Below are 20,752 nucleotides of genomic sequence, written 5' to 3'. Positions count from 1 at the left end.
GGGGTTACATGATAGAGCAAAAATAGTGCCATTGACTACTAGTCCTTTTCATACATGCTCCTCAAAACGAATATGTATCTTTAGCTTTTTATCTATTTCTCTGTAACTGTTTTTTTGCCTCCTGCTGTCCCAGCCATCCTAGAATAATGTCATATTCTTTGTTATCTGTGCAACAGCCCTGTCGTGTCACTGTGATTCCTATTTACTGAGATGGAAAAGGAAAATTAAAAAACAAAAAATCCATCACCAAATTCTTGCTTATAATGCAACTATAAATCCGGTCAAGGAGCATCAGGGTAGATATGCTTCCATTCTGCAGCAGCCCCAATTTACAATAACATGTGCACAGAGGAGGGTGCAAAAAATAGCACCTGTCCCCCACACAAATTATACACACTTTTAAATATAACCAATACTTGGAAGTATGCTTTGGTAAATATGCAGCAACAAAGAATAAAAATCATATTTAAAGTAAACTTTGTATAAGTAGCATCCATATACCTGAACTGGAATTTTAGAAATCTATCATGCATCTAGTTATCACCCCATGGTAACACCATCTCTAAAATTTATAGTATACTTGTAGATTCGAGTAACAAAAATGTGAAATAAGTCAATACATATATGGGACTAGTATTCAAAGTGCTAAACTGGTCATAGGTTATAGGTTTTTCAAAGCATATCTTGAACTATAAAGAAAAACATTATTTTTAATTATCTAGTTGGACCTTCTGATGCTTAACAACTATTTGTTAACTGTTTAACAAGGCTTGAAATATGATGCTTTGTTATAAATTAAAAGAATTCTGAGAGAAAGAGTATTCTTTTACCAGGCAAAAATAACAAACATGACTTGAAGCATCTTTCCTGGCTTGGGCAGCTTGAATGCAATATATGTTATACCTTCACAGTTGTATTTGATTGTAGCCTTATTCTTATATTTGTGTGTGCATAAGATCACTGGAATCAATGCTTAGATGCATTTTAACTCTTAATGCCAACTGATTTGACAATGGATCATCCATTTTTCTTAAATGAAGCTTAGTTTTATTAACTCAAATTTCATTAAAATTACCAAGAACACTTTTAAAGAGAAAGTTGTGTTTAGCTGTACCATGTGAATAAAAGATCTGCTCTGTAAAAAGGAGGATATATTTAGAAAAGCACTATTTCTTTGAATCTAACCAGATGTTTCCAGAAATCAGAGCATGAACACAGTAACTCCTTCTCCTTCCCTAGGAAAAATGCTATCCAGTGACATATTGCTTCTGAAATGGGAGCTCTATTTAGCTATAATGGCTAATAGAGCCAGTTTGGTCTAGTGGTAAAGGCAACGGGCTAGAAACCAGGAGACTTCTAGTCCCGCCTTAGGCATGAAAGCTGGCCGGGTGACCTTTAGCCAGTCTCTCTCAGCCCAACTCACCTCACAGGGTTGTTGTAGTGGGGGAAACAGGAGGAGGAAGGAGTATTAGGTATGTTTGCTGCCTTGAGTTATTTATAAAAATAATAAAGGTGGGATAGAAAATAAATTAAAAAATAACAAACTAAAAATACTGCTGGATCATGGTATTTTCCACGAATTTGTCTGTTTCCCTTAAAACCATCTATGCCTGCAAGCATCACAATTTATGACACTACATGAAGAAATCTTACTTTTGAGCTATCAAATAAATTCAGAATAAATCTAACTTCATTGTTATAAAAGCTGGCTAATATTTAAGTCAATCCATTTGACTATATCCAGATGTTTGCCTGTGGACAGAGCAGCACCTGGCATTATAATAAATTCCACCTCTTACTGTGCACCCATTTGCTCTGGAGCAGATTTCAGGAGCAAGAAATCCCATCCCATAGTCTATTCATTAAATTTGGATGAATTTTAATTCTTCCCATTCTGCATTTTTATACAATTCCATGACATCTTCTGTGCACAGTGCACTCTTTTGCACATCTACCCAGAAGTACCAAGACTTTATCTTCTTAGATAGAAACATTCACAGGAATGGTGACTATAGACTATTTACAGAAATAGGCACCTGCTATTTGGGAGAAAGATTAGGACAGATTAGGACAATATATTAAAGTGCAGAGACTTTAAATATTAATGTGCAGTGTTGCCACACTGACAACAAAGATACTTCTTCTGGTCCAAGGTATTCTCAGTTACCTCCAACACCCCAATTCAATTCTCTCTTCAGTCTTCTGATGATTGCAGTTGGGAAAACCATGACCCAAACAATATTATAAATAGCTATGAAAGCTGCACCATCAGAAGATTGAAGAAAAACTGTTGCCTTTGAATTGTGGTGCTGAGGATAATTGAGAATACCTTCAAGTGTAAGAACAAATCTTCAATAGTACACAGACTATTCACTGGAAGAACTAATAATGAAGCTAAAGCTTAAATATTTTGGTTGCATAATGCAAAGAGTAAAATTAAAGGCAATTGAAAAGGAAGCAACAGAAGACAAGCAGCTAAGCAGCTAGAGTCTATCACTGATGACACAAGCATGAGCTTACAGGAACTCAATGAAGCAGTTACTGACACTCCTAGAGAATTATGTCTGACAAGTAGAGTCTGAAGATAATGAAAACTAACAACTCAGAAATAAGCCCCACTAAATTAAAAGGTATTTCTAAATATGCATGCCTGTTCATGTTAAGCTTCCAATCTATACCTACATAGTAAGGGGAAGGTTTTACTTTATTCAAAGGTCATTACTCCCAGTTAAGCAAGCACATGCTCGAAACTCAGTGGTTTTTTAATGGAAAATCGTATTTTCTTGTAAAGAGGGTTATGAGCAATTTAGACAGAAACCATACAGTTGGGATGAGAAAGAAGTCTTCAGAAAGATTTTTAGGACTCAAGACCCGATATACTGATAATTAGCCCTGTCCCCATCTAATAACAAATGCTTCTTCAGTGTTTATATTCTAACTTAGAATATTTTCCACATCTGCTACAATGTTACAAATTCAGTTCTCCATTAAATTTTTCCCCTTTAAGGGTAGTATGATGGTAATGACCTTCACCTACAGGAGAGGTATTCCTGGGCAAATGCAGGACACACTTCTAAGATAAAAAATAAATCTTATATAAACACTGTACCTCATGACAGCAAAATAGACCTGGAAGAACTATCTGCGGTCCATTTCCAATCTAGTGTTGCAGGAAGCTTAATCTACTTCCTCTAATGAAAGGAATACTGTATTAATAAGGTTGACTTTTTAGAATGGCAATGTTTCCTCAAGTTAATCACAGCATAATAGGTTTCCTCCCTTGCAAATTCAAGACTGATCAGAATGAAACATGATTTCTAGGCTCTCATCATAAATTCCACATTAGCCTTATTGTCTTGGCAATGTAAGATGAAATGGAACCAATTATATATGCTTAAACATATATCTGAATCAATTATCCAGGGATTGAGGATCAGTCTTAATTAGAACAAAATGTGATGGTTACAACAATTTCTACCTGTTGCTTACCTGTCTGCAAGAAAGGGCAAAAATCAATTCCTCCCCATTACCACCTTGGCACGAGCCTCTGCTGGATTCCAGTTCCTTCTGCAAACATGAGATTTTCCATTCAAAGAATGGTCATTCTGAATCTAATCCAATATAACCCATATAAATTATGTATACATTTGTGATGGTTCAAGGTAGAATCTTTAAAAATGGGTATTTTTTCTGGTATCAAAAGCTCTGGTATTACATATTTTAAAAAAAAGCTTCTGCAAGAATAAAACTCCTGAAGAACTCTATTAGAGAAGTTATGCACTGCAGAGCCAGAGAAGCTACTGACCAGAGTGGTAGCTCTACTATGCCTCAAAACTCCAATTAGCCTACTTTTGATGATAGGAAATGATTTAATTTGCCAGTCTATCTGGATAAATACAAGTGAAGCCCAATTATAACTGGCATTTCCATGATACTTTTCTTATGGAATTAATCGTATCAATGAATACTGAATTTCTCAGAAATCCAATTTGCATTTTAAGACGTTCATATATGAAGTAGGCTTTCAAATCTTTAGATAACCTTAAAAATACAAGTTCAGTTAGATGTATTAGAAATAGTTCTTAGCTTGCGTATGCTACCCATTATTTGCTTTTAGCTTGTTTCTACTGTAGTCATGGTGTAAAATGCCTATTACCTTTACAAAAATCACAAAGCACACCATTATTTTAAAATAAAATTAGTATAGTTTGAGATATATCAAGTACAATTTTTTAAAATATGTATACTGTATTAACAGTATCTTTTAAAATATAAAACCTGAAGACTAACAACTCCCCCCACAATCTTACTACAGAAGCATTTGTACTATATATACACTGGACCCCAAATGGTTCGGGTTTATAGTACGTGCTAAACATGAACTCAGATACTGACAATAATCCACATAGCTGTGGCTTAGCACTACACAAATACAGTAAAAACAAATTCTTGGGCTTGTACAACTCTTTCATACATTACTCCCTACCAGGGCTACATAATTGTGTTAGGTTCAGAGGGGAGCCCTGTGATCCAAGAAGACAGAGATACTTTAAAAAGTTAGACAGGTGCTATATTTGCTCCACGTGTTTCAAAGCACCTTCTTGAAAATGAACCCAAAGCACTGCTCCCTGCCATCCAAGTCTCTTATGATACTCCAACTTGCTTCTCTTGGGCAAGGTTTGAAGCTGATTATCTTACATACTAGCACTAAAGCAACATTTGGGATTACAGCTGAACATAGCTATAAATAAGTGTTTCTCAAACTTTTTTCCCTCAGGACCCCTTCTCCACTTTTAAAAATTATGGAAGACCCCAAAAGAGCTTTTGTTTGTATGAATTATATTTATCAATATTTACGGCATTAAAAATTAAAATTGACGCATTCATTGCTACTGCTTCTCACAACTGTTTGATGGGGTTTTAATATTTTTTTTTTCAACATAGGCTGGCAAATAATGTTGATTTTATGGACCCCTGACAGGGTCTTGAGGGACCCCCAGGGGTCCTAGGACCACGCTTTAAGGAACACTGCTATAAATGAAACACTAAAGCATGTAATGAAGGACACACCTTACTTGTCAGAACTGTGTTTATTGAAGAAATATTTCGTTAAACTTTTAGGAGCAATAAATAAAATATCTCATCATACAAAACCTGAGTTTAAAACAACAACAGTGAACTGGGTTTGAGATTTAGAAGCATGCATCATGGCTATAAGATTTTCTAATACAGAGGACTGGAATTAGATTTAGATGCATATATTACATTCGTAAGAAGCAGATTCATACTCTCCTTCCCATGAGCCCCCACACCATGACCATCCCATTCCAGAGAATTCAAGTCTCCAAATAGCTGCTTCAGAAAAATTAAAAAGCTGAAATTTGATCAGTGGATGAACAAATCTATTTCTATCCATCTTGTTCCCTCTGGATGCAAGTATTATTTTCCGCATAAATCTCTATTTGGATTAATGCCTATTTACCAGGAGTAAGTCCCACTACCATGTGCAAGTAAGCCTTCTTAATCTTAGATTTGTGATCTTCCCTTATTTAAGCGAGCAGTTAAATCCTTTTAAAAAAAAGTAATTCACATTTTATTTATATGTCACAGTCTCATTTATTAAGTTTCGTAATCATTTTCTGTATTATACATCTTAACTATACCCCATTTTAGGAATGAATGAATGAATGAATGAATGAATGAATGAATGAATATATATATATATATATATATATATATATATATATGAGTGAAGTGAGTTTAGAACTCTCATTAAGTATTATTTTTAAGAGCTTTTAAAGTAAGACTTACAAAGTGTGTTCTAAAACTACTGGAAAAATGTATTTTCCTCATATGGTTCCTTGCATCTATAGTGAGATAAGTCTACATATGTTTTGTGGGAGAACTGGAAATGTGATTTACTGCGAGATAGCAAAAATACTGTATTAAACTTAGAAAGTCAATATATTGAGTTTTCAAAAGCATGTCAAAATTGCCAAATTATTTTGTTTCATGAATAAAAATGAAGATACTTTCTTTTGTTTAAAATTTTATCCGAGAAGCTAAAATATTTTGTGACATTAACATTTTTGAAAAAATAAAGCCCCTTATTTAAAGAGGCAATCCAAAGAACTCCACAAGCCTAACAGCTCTGGAAATAATTAAATCAGTGAGCCAGTGTAGTTATGTTAGACTTGCAGTCCAATATACATGGACTATAGATGTAGCATTTTTTCATGGCCATATGGCATGACATACAAGCAGGAATCTATCTTCATTTTACGAGTTTTTACCACAGCGATTAAATGTGAATTTTAGAAAAACGAATAGTAGGACCCACAAGAAATAGTACTTTCTTTCGTATACCTAAAAGAATTCCTCGTCTGAAATGCGCTTGTTGGGAATTACGCATGCATGCAGAGCTTCCATCGAGTCATTATTTGCGTACTATAATCAAAAGAAAAATGTGCCGTGCATGTCCTTAACTGTTAACTGTGCACACGACGATCGACTGAGGCCACAAGCTTAAACACATTGATTTGGAATCTCCCTTTCTGAACCTACAGCTTTAGATCACCGCTCGGTCCCTCTCATACGAGGTTTTGTCAAAAATGGTTCCGCTGCTGTTTTTTAATGTGCGGCGTGGGTGAATTCACCAGGGAGCACGGGGCGATGGTGGCGTTTTGAGATAGCGGCTCTTTCGGCTCCGGGCCGATGTCGGAGAACAAAAATGTCTCAGACGACCTTTTTCTGTCATGGCTTGCGAAGAACTATACAAAATGAACCTTCTCTGGTGACGCAGCCCCTAAAAAGAAAGCTTCCTCAGCACACTCCCCTGGCAGTCAGTCAGTAACATGTCCCTCAATTCCGCTTCGCCTACAGCCCGAAGACCCCAAGCGGGTACTTTACGCGGCAACTTCCCCCTGAGACAGATACATCGCAGGAGAAAAGAGCCAGAGCCAGGGAAACCGAGAAGGCGGGAATATGGAGGGAGAGAGGGAGAGAGGGAGGGAGGGAATGCACAGGCCAAGCGGCGGCAACGCCTCGGCTTTATTATTAATATGAGCCGCGGCACTAGAAAGACTCCCCGCTTTTCTCACACATTTCCCTCTGTGCAACATCGCCGCTACGGGATTAGGCCAGACCAAACCCGAGAGTGAAGCATCCCAGCCGGAGATGGCGGCGGTTAGAATAAGGCACACTGGGTAAAAACACATTTATATACGAACCTCGCTGAGAAATTTTCCAACAATTCCTCCGTCCGACCACCATGCACCAGGACAGGAAACGGCCGTCTCAGCGCCCGCCCGCCTATCCCAGCACCGCCCAGAGCCGCGCGGGTAGGCCCTGCCACCAGCAGTTGCTTAGAAAGTCATTGGCCAGTCGGCGATTCCAAACTCCGCCCACAGATATCATTGGGCATTTTAGCTTCAGATGGCACCATCTATTGGTAGTTGGTTGATGGGTCTGCCTCCATGCTACATCAGTTTGACTATGCTGAGTTCGGGGCCACCTGAGGAGCCATTTTGTATCAAGTCGGGCGAAGCTCTAGTGCGTCAGTGAGGGGAAAAAGGGACCGGCGCCATTTTAGCCCCCCCCGTCTTTCCCCGTGAGGGGAGTTCTAGTGTTACTTTCCGAAACAAAGCAAGCTATCTGAATTGATCTAAGATGTGATGGGCTTGATAGAATAGAAGGTGAAAAGGGAGTTACTGCCTTCGCAGGGTGCTTTTGCGGTTTTGGGAATGGCCACCTGCTATTCACCTTGGGACTTGTTCGACTCGGGTCCAAGCTTTTATTTTCTTGGGTGGGGAGACTTTCTCAGTCATCACCGCGACGAAAGGACGTGTCATTCTTAAGGAAATCAATTTACTGTTGGCCAACACAACACAGTATTTTCGGTCTCGCCCTTCGCCTCCGACCATTTTTAAAGATCGGTAATACGTAATAGGTGGGTCGTGATAGTTATAAATTACCTTAAATTACCTTAGAGTAATAAAACGAGTCGGCAAAAGCTTTTTTAAGTAGTTTAGAAGGCTTTTTTCTCCTATGTTACAATTGGAGCATTAAGGCTTCTGCCTCATAGGAAGAAGTGAAAGCAATTCAGATTAAATTGGCCAATTCAATGAATCTCCGAATGCACTCATTCTGATTTCTAATCCAGAATGATTATATCTAATTCGGTGAGCAGGTACCATTAGTTTTTCTCATTCCTTTTGCCGCTGTAAAGCTTTAGATGGGTTTCTTAATATTCCCAATTCTCTATTACCTATTAAAAGGAGAAAGGTCACACACAATGTGGGTGGATATTACACAGATGAAGCAGGTAGGGAGAACTGATCGCATACTGAAGTGGAATCTCCGTGATCACACCCTTAAGAAGTGGGCGAAGAGGCTGCAGCCCTTCAAATTAAACTACCTGGTTTAGTGGTGGTTTCAGCGTGGACTATGGCTACTGGATAGAGTACCGTTTTTTTTGTTACCAAGTCTGGAACTATTTTTATATTGTGTGTTTGATGAAAAGGTCAATAGAAACCAAAGTGAATTCGACCCACTATGATCCTTTCTCCTTCCTCAAACCATCTCACTTTTTTGCAATCTCTTGCTTAACAGTTTGCAGATTTTCTATGCATGCATTTTTGTGACCTTTTAACTGCCCTAATAGTTATTTTCCAATAAGGATTTTGATTGATTTGAATAGTCAAACCAGAAATACCTTCTGTTTTTCCTAAATTTCAGGATAGATTAAACTAAAATGTGCTCAGTTAGGTGGCAACACTTGGCTGATCCTAAAAAGTCAAGCAGTCAGATCTGATTGGAACTTGGATTTCTGTTGTTTGCTTGCTTAACTAGTAATTAAAACACGACATTAGCTCCTGAATGTATCATTAGCCATCTGTCATGTATATAGCCCTTATTTTCCATTTAAATTTTTCATGGGTTTAGTCTCACAAGTCAAAATTCCTGGAGTACTGTAGCTTGCAAAAGAATGACGACACCCTGTCCTATATATCAACAGATCTGCCTTATACCTATATTCTTTATTCCTTGGTCTTCAAAAAGTAAACATACTGCATCATAGTTGAGTACTGCAACTAGTTTAATTGAAAGAGAATTGTATCCTGTTTCAGATGCCAATACAAATTATTGCACTGCTTACAAATACCAGAGAGCCAGGTTGGTCTAGTTAAGGCTCCAGGCTAGAAACCAGGAGATTATGAGTTCTAGTCCTGCCTTAGGCCTGAAAGCCAGCTGGGTGACTTTGAGCCAGTCACACTCTCAGCCCAACTCACCTCACAGGGCAGTTGTTGTGGGGAAAATAGGAGGAGGAAGGAGTGTTAGGTATGTTCCCCACCTTTTATCCCACCAATTAGTTTTGTCATTGACAAAACTAATAAAGGTGGGATAAAAAAATCTAAAAAATACACCGAAGAGCAGCATCCAGTAATGAGTGGTGTGTAAGTCTAGCTGGAAAGTATAAAATGATGAAATGTAGGCTATGCTTTTCATTTAAGAGCCCTGTAACGTTAGCCATCCAGTTTCATTAATGTGAATAAGAACAGTTTACTAAATCATGTGGCAAACTGCAACTTTTCTTTACGATCTTCAGCTTATATTACTACATCATATAGGAAGCTTTTTTGTTGCTAATGTTACCAATCTTTTTTTCCCATGCTATAAGTAAGCTTAGCAACTCAAGAGCAAGCACAGCATGGGATACTCTCAGCTAGCTCTGAAATTTCTGCAAATGTATTGGATAAAGTGATAACCTAAAAATAGCAAATTTTTTGCTCTGCATATCCTACAGTCCCCTACAGTTGTCTCTCAGGTTATTGCAGAATTCATCTTAAAAGTCACTTTGTTGCCCAGTAGCCATTTAGAACTGATTGCTTTAATTTGGAGTCAAGCACATCAATGAAGACGTTAAGAAAATGAGGGTATTTACCTGAAAGATGACTGAATTTAAAGTAATCCCTGCTTCCAAAAAGAAAAAAGAATACAAAAATCATGTGAGTGCTCAGCTTCCACAGATTGGCAACCTGGGATTATAGTTTCAGTTCTTGTCAACTGTTCTTCAGATTTTCCCTCCACAATAAGTTTGCCTTGCATCTGCAGGAGAGCACATCCTAAAAAAGTTGGCAGGGCTAAAATTGTACTACTTAACTACTGTTAATTGATTAAAATAAGGCACCCATTTATAAAATGATCTCCCATCTACACAACCATTCTCTCACATATAAACATATTTATCTCCCTGATACCAGAAACAGCAGTAAGAAGTACGGCAGATGGACAAAACATACTGCATTGAGAGGAAAACGGGCGCGCGGGCGAGGGACAAAACTGGAAAGAGGAGTGGGAAACAGAAAACTGGCTAGAAATGAAAGGGAGAGGTGTGACAAAAAAAAAAGTTAAAATTCACTACACAGCTAGTCCCATACAAGGGCTGATCTTCAGAGATCTTCCTTTTCTACCTTTGCAATTATTTGCACCGTCTGCATATTTCTTTAACAAATTATCAGTAATGACTCCCTCAGTTCAGAGTTGTTTTGGGAATAAAATCTTGTGTGGCAAATAATTCTCTTAATGACACAAGTTTTCATGAGCGAAAATATTTTCTGCTCAGGCTCGTCTTTTCTACAGGGTAGGAATACTAATGAAAATTTTCCTGTCCAGGAAAACTCTTTATGTGCTGGAAAATAGTCATGATCAAATTACTTAATGGAACCCAACTAGTTGCAAGGAAAGCAGTAACAATACTTTCAATGCATTTTCAGGCAATTTTGAGGGGCACAATGTGGTCAACAAGCAGAGTCCTCATTGAACTACTTTGTTCAATGGTTTAGGGTATTTTTTAAAATATATGTATAGTAAAAACACATCATCACTTGGGGAAAGTGCTTAACTTCATGAAGATTCATAAACATTCTAGATTTAGTTATATGAAAGTTTTGTAAAATCTGCATGTAACTTTTTTTGACTATGCAAGTTTAAGAATCTATCACAAAGAAGTTGGAAGCCTCTTTCTGGATTGTATCCTTTCAAACTGTGCACATAGCACATTTATGCTTCCTAACATAAATACATGTCTGTCTCTGAGGAATAAACCTTTTACCAATTTTAGCCTTTATTAAAGGACATTCAGAAGGGAAATTCTTCAATACTCTGATTTATCATAGTGTATAACCTTTTGTGAGGGACGCGGTGCTGCGGGTTAAACTGCTGAGCTTGCCGATCGGAAGGTCAGCAGTTTGAATCCGCGTGACGGGGTGAGCTCCCGTTGCTTGTCCCAGCTCCTGCCAACCTAGCAGTTCGAAAACATGCAAATGTGAGATTAATAGGTACCGCTTCGGCGGGCAGATAACGGCGTTCCGTTTAGTCATGCCGGCCACATGACCATGGAAGTGTCTACAGACAAACACTGGCTCTTCGGCTTTGAAACGGAGATGAGCACCGCCCCCTAGAGTCAGACACGACTGGACTTAATGTCAAGGGAAACCTTTACCTTTACTATAACCTTTTGTAAAATGCAATTAATACAGTAATTATTACTGAAAATGGCACAGTATTTTAGGAGTGATCTGAAAATTTACTACTTACCCAGCCAGTGGGTTATAATTACAAATCACTGCAAAATCACAAGGTATATAATGCTAATGTGATAAATATACAGATATATGCCAGGAAAAAGAGATTTACTTTTCCTGAAGTAAAACTTCCTGAATCACAATGAACTGGTTCAAAATGGATTTAGACATGGTGATTTATGAGTTTTAATTAAACAGCTCTGATGCAACTTGTATTGAATAATTGTTCATTTTTAATATAAACTTTACATGAATCAGGAATTCAATACAGTGTTAGAAGTATTCATAAATTAATGTTCCTAGTGTTTTTAGGGTTTATTGGGCATGAAGAGATTTTTCTGAGAGCCCAAACTGTCCTATTCTGCTGTGTATATTGTAATCTTGCCTGAACTAAGAAAAAACTACAAATGTAGTAAGACATATTTAATACCAAAAAAAAAAAAAAGGGAAGGAAAATAGTTTGTCCACATGATTAAAAAACTCAGAAAACAGAACAGCATAAAAGTATCTACAGGACAGATACAAGAACTCATTTTATTGTGTAAGTCTGCTGAAAACTAAATGGGAAATGCTCCTTTTTAGCAGCTAGCTATAGAGTTAGATAAGTCTTTCTTTAACTGAATCTGTATTTGGTCAAGAACAAAAGTACAAGGGCTCTTTTATTAGGCTTGAGACAATTGAGAGGTAGATAGTCCACTAGGAAGCCAGTATTCTAAGCAATCTGCCCCCACTAATATAAAACAAATACTCCACACAAATTGATTTTCTGAAGATTGCATTTTTGAATATCATAATATATATGCTTCATTTCAGTTTTATTTTTATAGATATAAATTCAATTCATTTAACCTGTCTTTAAAGTTTTGGAGGCTTACATTTAAATTAAGGTAGCTTGTTCAATACCAGTTATAACAGCAGATGACCATTAATATAAAAACAGCCAGGAGGAAAAAAACATTTTGCTTATAAGATTTGACACCAGTGATCTTAATGCAAGATCAGAAACTCAGCATCTATGATTTTATTTATTTTGTAGATGGGGTAGTAAGCCAGCCCAGTCACATTATTTTGATGTTCCCTTCTTCACCAAGTCACTCTTCAATAGTGGTCCCAGCAGGAAGAAGTCTTCTAGTGTCTAGCTAAAATGCTAGCTACCATATCACCTGACACTAATGTATGGTAAAGAGAACTGTTGCTTCAAAGATGGGACTTGGTAACCCTGAGACCATGTCCAGATAACCATATCTAAGCTTCTTAAATCAAAATATGAGTGAGACTTTTTCTGCAGGTGCAGACCTTTCATGGCCAGAAGTCTCTGATCACAGATCCCTATTTCAGGTCAAGTATTTGTATTTTGACAAGACCTTCAAACTAAGTTTGGATCCTGACTTTTTCTAAACTTATAATCGAAAGTCCTCATCTTCAGATAGAAATCTATTGTTAAAAACAGTTTAAACACGGCTGCAGTGAAGAGGCTGCATATATTGACAAAAGACTCATTTAGTTCTCAATTAGACAGTTATATGAACTGGACCACTGTTCTAAATGGATCAAGCAAAAAATCTTGGATTTTGGACATCCTAAAATGGGAAGGGGCATACAGGAGAGAGATCTTTGCAATGTAGTAAATAGATAAGAATTATATTCCCATATATGGGAATAAAACTTTAATCAACTCCAGCCCAAGTTCGCCAAATTATATTTTAATAGGTTGCCTATGTAGATGTTTTTTTTACCACAAACCAAAATACACTCCTGTAAAAGCAGAACTTCATGTCAGTATTCACATTGCTGAGAAAATGAACTTCCACTCAGCATTTAAACATGAAGACTTCTGTTTTCAATTTTCCATTTGTACACTGACAGCTTTAAGAAAAACAAAGGACACAGAGAGTGTTGCCATTTTTTTTCTTTTTTTAGCAGCAATGAAATACCACTAGCCCCTTCTTTACATAACCAAATTCAAGTCACAACCAGTGGTAGCTGCACCACATTTCACCAGGTACAAAACTGCTAGTTTTAAATTAATAACCTGAAATTTTTCCCAGAACATCCCATTTTTTTTTATAAACAAACATTTTGCTATTTTTTGTACATAGGCTAGCAGGTTTGTTTCAATATGAAAGTGCTAAATCATTTACAGATTTTATCAGTTATGTAGTGCTACAATAAGTGTCCGATATTCTACATATGAACAATCTTGATAAATGGAAATGATGAAATGTTAAGTAAGGCCATCCAATTACCTTTATGTACATTAAAAGAATAGATACCCATCAGGGAAAAGGGAAGAAAATTGGGCAAATACTCAGTCCCACAGTTGTAAAAATTAAATTGGCCTTCAAGCTTGTGTACTGTAAATGAGACCTTTCCAACAGTCCTGCAGCCAATGCCTATTTTCTTCATAGAAAGGAAACTGCCTTCAAGACATCCCCTCTTGATTTCCAATATCCACAGTGTGTCATTTGAAGCTCAAGTTTTAGGTTCTTCCTATCTTCATAAAACCTTCTTTCCAGTATTAGGTTGCATGATCAAGTCCCACTCCTGGGTTGCTTTTTCTTTTTAAAATATTCAATCTACCAATTCGTTTTGCGTGAGCTGTAGATAACATGAACCAGTTCTGGAACCACTATATTGGGAGGAACACAAGCTCTTCACTACAATCACACAGGAGGAGGAAAAGTAGTGATAATTCAATTCATTCCTGGGGCTGGACCACCAAAATTAAATGAACTTGGCACAACTGGAGCACTGAATTTATATCCACCATGCTTTTCAATCATTTTGGATTCTGGAACACAGAAGATAAATTTCTTTAGTGTCACAAGCTGTTTCTGTCAAGACAAGTTCTTCACATTCACCAAAAAGTCCTTTTAAAATATTAAAAATGTCTCAAGTAACCCTCAAAAATCAGTTCTCTTAGAACTGCATATTAAAAAAACAAGGAAACTTTAAGGTACTATAAAATAATAATCAGAGTGAGTTATATAATGTATGTACTTTTCCAGCCTTTGAGAGAAACAAGATGTAAAAACTTAAAAATTATGATACTCTTCTGACTGGTACAAAAAGGTGCCCTGATTTAAAAAAAACAAAACGAAAAACAAAAATCTTCTCTGAAAAAAAATATTGATAAAGAAATAGATTCTTAAGCTAATGTTTTTGTGTCCACAATGTTGGCTGCCTGTCTTTAAGAGAAATGTCTTCAGACATCCTCATCTCCTATAAATAATTAGGAAGTAAGAATGAAGATGTAGATTATAAATACATCAGTTTATTGTGTCGCAAACAATATAGTGATATTGACAATAAAACTGTTTACACAATTAGAACTGTAGATGTGGCTGACCCTCTGACAGAGGGAGCTGTGATGCCAAAGGAGTGCTAATTCTTTCTGGCTGAGAATTCCACAGCAAGATATACCTTGACTTGCCTGATACTAGATTATGTGTTTTCAAAGGCAGCAATATGCTATTTACCCTCCAGAGAGCGTCTGAGGAATATTCTTAGCACTTGGTATACATCTAACCTGAGGCAGACTCATTCTCTAGCACAAAAAGAATCTAGGCAGAAATTTGGAAGCACAATCTCTTGTACTGGTTGGAGTTTGAATTGAACTTGGGTATGCAACATCGATCTAATTTAGCACCACGCTGCCTAATCCCCTTTCACTGAGATAACCACTAGTGCCCCCACCCTTCTAGCCAAGGCTAGGGCTTCCAAGGAGGCTATTCTACAAACGTGGAGGTCTGATGGTTCAAGAGGAGCCCTTGTTAGGGTGTGACGGACAAGTCCCATGAGGGAAAGTGCTATATGACTGGCAATGAAAGGAGCCTTGCATCTCTGAGGAAGTGGTGCATGTTATGGGTAACAGATTAGGTAAACTCTTCTGTCTTTCTTAAGGTCCTGTGCTGTCTACTGGAATGAGTTGGGTATCTTGTATCTTCCATGCTGTATTAGAATAAAGGTGATTCAACTCCCTCTTCTCTGACATATCCCATCTAGCACTTCTCAATTTTCTATTGCCATTCTAGCAATGGACAGAGGACAGGTCAGACTCACATGTCCTCAGTGCAGCTTGAATGATGCTGTGCCTTTCTTGGAAGTCAGAAGCTGATCATGTTGGCTGTCAGCAAGTGACTGCTGATGATGCCAACTACAGCTTCCTCAGGCTGCACAAGGGTTATCACACTTGGAGCTGACCTATTCTAGTTCAGCAGGAAGAGGAAGGGCCGCTAGAGGATTGTGACAGTGAGTGGCACCTGACTTCTAGTACAGAGCTCTCTTTGTAACCCTCTTCTCCACCTCTGACATTGCTTCTAGAAACTCATTTGGCTTCAGTTTGACTTAGTCTGTGAGGTAGGGCAAGTAACCCTCTCTGACAAACTTCTATTCCTCTGCCTCCTCGGCAGTCAACTGTGGTTCTACCTGGCACATCAAATCCACAACACCTGTGGCTGCTCTGGACTGCTTTGTTCATGGCACTAGTACTCAAGGAACCACGGTCTTTTGCTGCTTCCATTGCTCAGCTGATGCTTCTTCTTCTTGTAGCTTCCTCTTTGTGGCATAAGAATTTGAGGACCAGTGACCTTCACTGTCTCCAGTGCTCAGCTGAAACTTCTTCCTGGGGCATCATCTTGCTGCTGCCGTAGAGTCTGAATGCCTGCCTCTGGCGCTTGGCTGCTGCTTCTGCAGGGAGCAAGCCTCTCTGACCTGCTCTACTAGGCGTACACTGTTCTTACACAGTCCTTCTGAAAAGGATTTTTGAGCCTTCTTCCACACTGCTTGTTCTGAAGGCCACCTGAAAAGGACATATGATTGTTCTTTTCTTTTTTTCTAATATGGAGCTGAGGAACAAGTCACCCTTCTTGAAGAATGTGGAGTTAAGACTGAAAAAGAGGGGATTCCTTCATGGGAGAGGAAAAAGTCTAAACCAGCCTTCTAGTAGAGGAGTTAAAGTTAGCCCTTTCTTCTTGGTTCCAACTCTGGTGACCAAAATTTTCCTAATTTAAAGATCAGGTAAGATGGAGCTCTTTCAGGGTATGGTGAACATATCCCTCAGCAAAATACTAATGATGCCATGAACTTAATAGCAACAATGTAAAATACAATTAAAAATGCATACCATGAGCAGCTCTTCGCTGATCTGCTAAAGTTGCTATGTCCTGTAACTGTTTTCTTTGATCTTCATTAAGACCACGTGTCAATGCTTGGTACCATACTGGGTTACGATTCTGAAGTGCTGCAAGATAAGATGAGATGAGATAAAATAAATCTGTAAGCATTTGGGAAGTTCTGTGCAAATTGATCTTAATCCACTATTTTTAGATGCCTCTTGATTATTGATAGAACTTAGTCCATTCTTTGCTTTCTTGTTGCTAATGTTCTAATTTTGATTTTGCTGTTATAATTAAATATCCTGCTCTGGGATTATTTTTATTGATAAAGTGAGATAAAGATTTTATAAATAAAATAGTAAATATTAATTATACAATCTTTAACACCTATGAGGGAAGAATGTATAATTAAATGCATTAATCCAATTAAAATTTATTTTTATACATGCTTGAGGTATCATTTTTTCTTTTTCAGGTTTCTCTAAAATTAGTTTCATGTGCATGATGATGTGTACCTGAAATGAATTTACTATGGAGTAAGATTAATCAGCCTATTTAAAAGGTGTTATAGCTAAGTTTTACCACTGACCATGAAGACTTCCTCAAACGCGTAATGCAATTCACTAGTAACCAGCCCCACACTTTAGTACCTATTGCCGATTTTATAGACTTCCTCAAAAGCATAATGCAATTTACTAATAACCAGCCCCACACTTTAGTACCTGTTGCCCATTTTATCAGCCTTGCCCTTTATAGTTTATCATTCTCAACATCTCAGAGAACTGAAAAATGTCAGAGGCGCAAAGTCCTGTTTATGTCAGGTGGGAGTAGGCAATGAATAGTTGGCAGTGGACAGCCTGTGGTGGGTAGGCCAGATACCTGGAGTGCTTCTAAAATTGCTGACTAGAAATAATATAATTTATTCCATCACTTGAAATTATTTTCTCTCTTCCATTCTTTGAGCAAGGCAGACATATGTCAGAAAAAAATTCAAGCAAAATATTATCACCAAAGAAACATTGAGAGATAGGTATTATTCCATTTTGCTGAGAAGAAAATTAGTTTTTCTACATCTTTTCTACTTGTTTCTACCCTTATATATGTACACTACTTACTTACTAAAGCTTTCCTTACCAAAGTTGAAAAAACTAAGGTTGTTCTTCCTTTCCAATCTTTTTTTCTTTTCCCATGTCATTTATACTTTTCTACATAGCTATTTCCACAGAGAAACACAACCAATAATCTGACACTTTAAGAACAATTTGCTATAGTAGTAAAAACAGACACATTTGCCCCAGCCAAGATAGCCTAAACATTTTTATCTCCAAGAGTCTAATTTTTACAATAAAAAGTAAAATCTACTAATAATTCTGCTAAACTATAGATTTTGCTGATTGCCTCATTTCAGATTTGCCGAATGCTAGGCTGCAGCTTTTCAAATTCCTCAAATTTCTCCTGAGTCTTTTCAAATTCCATGCATCCCTAGAGTTCCCACATTTCTTATAAGTTCTTTGGCACAACACATTAATGACAAATATGTCAATACGCATAAGAAGCCAGATTTGCAGTGAAAACTACAGTTGCTCTTACTCTGAAAAATTGCTTTAAATATTTGATATTCATCAACAGGGTTATCTTCATCATCAATAATAGTTGAATATCCTTCCAGTGCTGTCTCTTCAGCATCATCTTCTTCCCAATCCTCATCATCTCCATCTTCTCCAGCCTGTTTTGCCAAAATCTCTAAATATTCTTGTCCATCTTCATCAATATCATCTTCGTCACTTCCAAGTTCTTCTGTAAGCAGGCAAAGTGTTTTAAGAGTGGCCAAAAATATTACCTGACTCTTCCCCATTTATTACTGCAATATTTGTATTGCATAAGAATTCCCCACTCTGGGCTCCATTAAAAAAAAATACAAAATCACATGACCTTTAATACAATAGGTCGTGAGTGGTATGAACTAGAACACAAATTTAATCATCTGATACTATACTACACAGCTACCAAATGCAAATTCAGACAGTTATCACAACAAAAGAGCATTAAATGAATTAGAGTGATGATTCAACAGTGTAAGTCTACTTAACTTTATTTTTAAAAATAAAAAATATTGGAACAGATTGAATAACAGGAACAAACACAATAAATATGACTAGGCATATGCAATGCCTATACTCTGGGGACAGATAATTCCAGAAGATGAAATATACATTTCCAGGACCATGCTAATCTATCTATTCTGATTTTCCCACCACCACCACTCCATCCTGCTTTTCTGGTAATTAATCTTCCAAAATAAAACACCTTTCTAATTTGAAAGATTAGATTCCAAAAAACTCCAAGTCTACCCTTGAACAGCCAAATTAGGTAGGTCCAGAGAAGAAAATGGAACACTCCAGAGAAATCCCAGCAATGACAGATTTTGCACATTCTTAGATATGGCAAAGAACCAAATTATTTATAAGAAAGAAATCCAAACACAACACGGAGAATAGAATACCATGTGAAAAATAAGCAAGAGAACAGGTTTATTAAATATTTGAATATCTGAATCCAATTTAAACACAAAAGAATAAACAAACAGGAAAACTCACAACAAATAGTTTCCTGAAAAACTTTCTACAATTATATCAGTAATGTTGCTGATCATCACTATCAGAAAGGTCATTGCTTTACCTGCTTCATCATCTTCCTCTGCTTCTTCATCATCATCATCACTATCATTTTCATGTTCAGCATGGCATGCATATGCTCTTTTTAATCCATTAAATAAAAGTATGAAAGCTGGCAAGATCTGACCCGAAACCTGATTTAAAACCTGTGGTATGTGCTCCAAATCAATCAGTGCACACAGGCCTAGCACACACATTTTTCTGTCATGAAGTCTGGAATAAGAAAGAAAATGTCATTATTACTTTCAGTTTTAGGAAAGCTGGCACAGAATCTACCTGAGATATTTACAAAGGGCATGGCTGAGGAGATCAATGGTCATGCCCAACAGAGCTTGTCATTTTTTTCCCATACAGATCCAGCCCACATTCCATGAAGAAGCTAGATGGAAAAGCGGCACCCACTGTGTCTATATAATCCCTTCCACAATCCCAGAGACAACAAGCTTACCCCAAGAAACAGTCTACATCATTAAGCCACTGTGTAATGAAGTGATTTGTAACAGGTTCCACGTTATTGGGGAAGCGAAGATTTTCCAAGGTATTCAGAAGTAGATGAGGATTATAATAGAGAGCAGCTATGGCAACCTGGAGGCACATTGTCCGTAATTCGCTTGTTTTAACTTCTCTAGTTAATCGTTCTAAAGCAGCTTCCACAAACAAAGGTATACACTAAAGAGATGGGGGGGAAAATGTTACCAAAGTCAGACACCAATATTAAAATATCTCTGTAGTGATAGCATTTGATTTTTAAGATCCGTATCTTACAATGCAAGTACCAAATTCTTAACTTTCAAACTCTCTAGTATAAACGCCTCCACAGGTACTCCCATCTGCTCTTTCTCTATTCCATCTCTCCTCCAAGTTTTTCTTCTTATGATGAGCAGAGATAATACATGTTGCAGAGCAAGTAAGGGATGATGATGGTGATAACTATTAATTTGACTTATATCCTGACTTTTTGTCCAAGTAAGGTGATCAAGGTGGCTATCACCATGGTTTAAAAAATACAGAAAATATTATCAGAAAGTAATAAAAAGAACAATTAAAGCATGACTAAAAGTACAGCCAATGCTAATTTGTGTTTAAAAAACAGTTGAAACACTAAGTCTTAGGGAGAGAGATGGAGACCAAACAGAATTGCTGATGGAATGCTTTCCATAGTTGGCTGTGGCAAAGGGGAAGTTTTTCTCCCATTTAATTTTTTGCCTTTACTGCATCTGAGAATGCTGTCCACCAGCATTGATCATTTTGTGGAATTGCTTATGTTCATTCTGGAAATCAAATGGCCAAAGTCCAAGGAGATGATAAAGAATGTGAAGTCACTTGGGAGGCCTTTGAACCTGAACACGCCCTCTTGCTTGGTCAAGACTGTTAA

General features: G+C 37.3%; 2 protein-coding genes across 5 annotated transcripts in view; both read right to left on the bottom strand.

Moving 5' to 3' along the window:
* The window catches only part of ZNF143 (zinc finger protein 143), a 30,752-nt gene extending 23,422 nt beyond the window's left edge, over window positions 1-7,330 (bottom strand). The window contains exons 1-2 of one of the 3 annotated variants that reach the window (XM_063289451.1): window positions 7,230-7,320; window positions 3,490-3,567 (exon numbers count right to left, since the gene is read on the bottom strand). The gene's annotated coding sequence lies outside the window, so the exon portion shown is untranslated. Of the gene's footprint in view, window positions 1-3,489; window positions 3,612-7,229 lie in introns of all 3 variants that reach the window. The other 2 variants (XM_063289450.1, XM_063289449.1) reach the window with 2 other exon arrangements.
* A 5,013-nt stretch (window positions 7,331-12,343) lies between these two features.
* IPO7 (importin 7) overlaps window positions 12,344-20,752 on the bottom strand; it is a 55,821-nt gene continuing 47,412 nt past the window's right edge. Inside the window, exons 21-25 of one of the 2 annotated variants that reach the window (XM_063289447.1) lie at window positions 19,826-20,046; window positions 19,382-19,590; window positions 18,293-18,499; window positions 16,711-16,827; window positions 12,344-14,376 (exon numbers count right to left, since the gene is read on the bottom strand). In XM_063289447.1, coding sequence (XP_063145517.1) covers window positions 14,279-14,376; window positions 16,711-16,827; window positions 18,293-18,499; window positions 19,382-19,590; window positions 19,826-20,046 — 852 coding nt within the window. In that variant the 3' untranslated portion in view covers window positions 12,344-14,278. The remainder of the gene's footprint in view (window positions 14,377-16,710; window positions 16,828-18,292; window positions 18,500-19,381; window positions 19,591-19,825; window positions 20,047-20,752) is intronic. The other variant, XM_063289448.1, reaches the window with a different exon arrangement.

Source organism: Candoia aspera, chromosome 1 (genome assembly GCF_035149785.1).
Source record: "Candoia aspera isolate rCanAsp1 chromosome 1, rCanAsp1.hap2, whole genome shotgun sequence".
NCBI lineage: Eukaryota > Metazoa > Chordata > Lepidosauria > Squamata > Boidae > Candoia > Candoia aspera.
The sequence above is the reverse complement of the archived record's forward strand: the minus strand, read 5'-3'. Positions and strand labels throughout refer to the sequence as shown.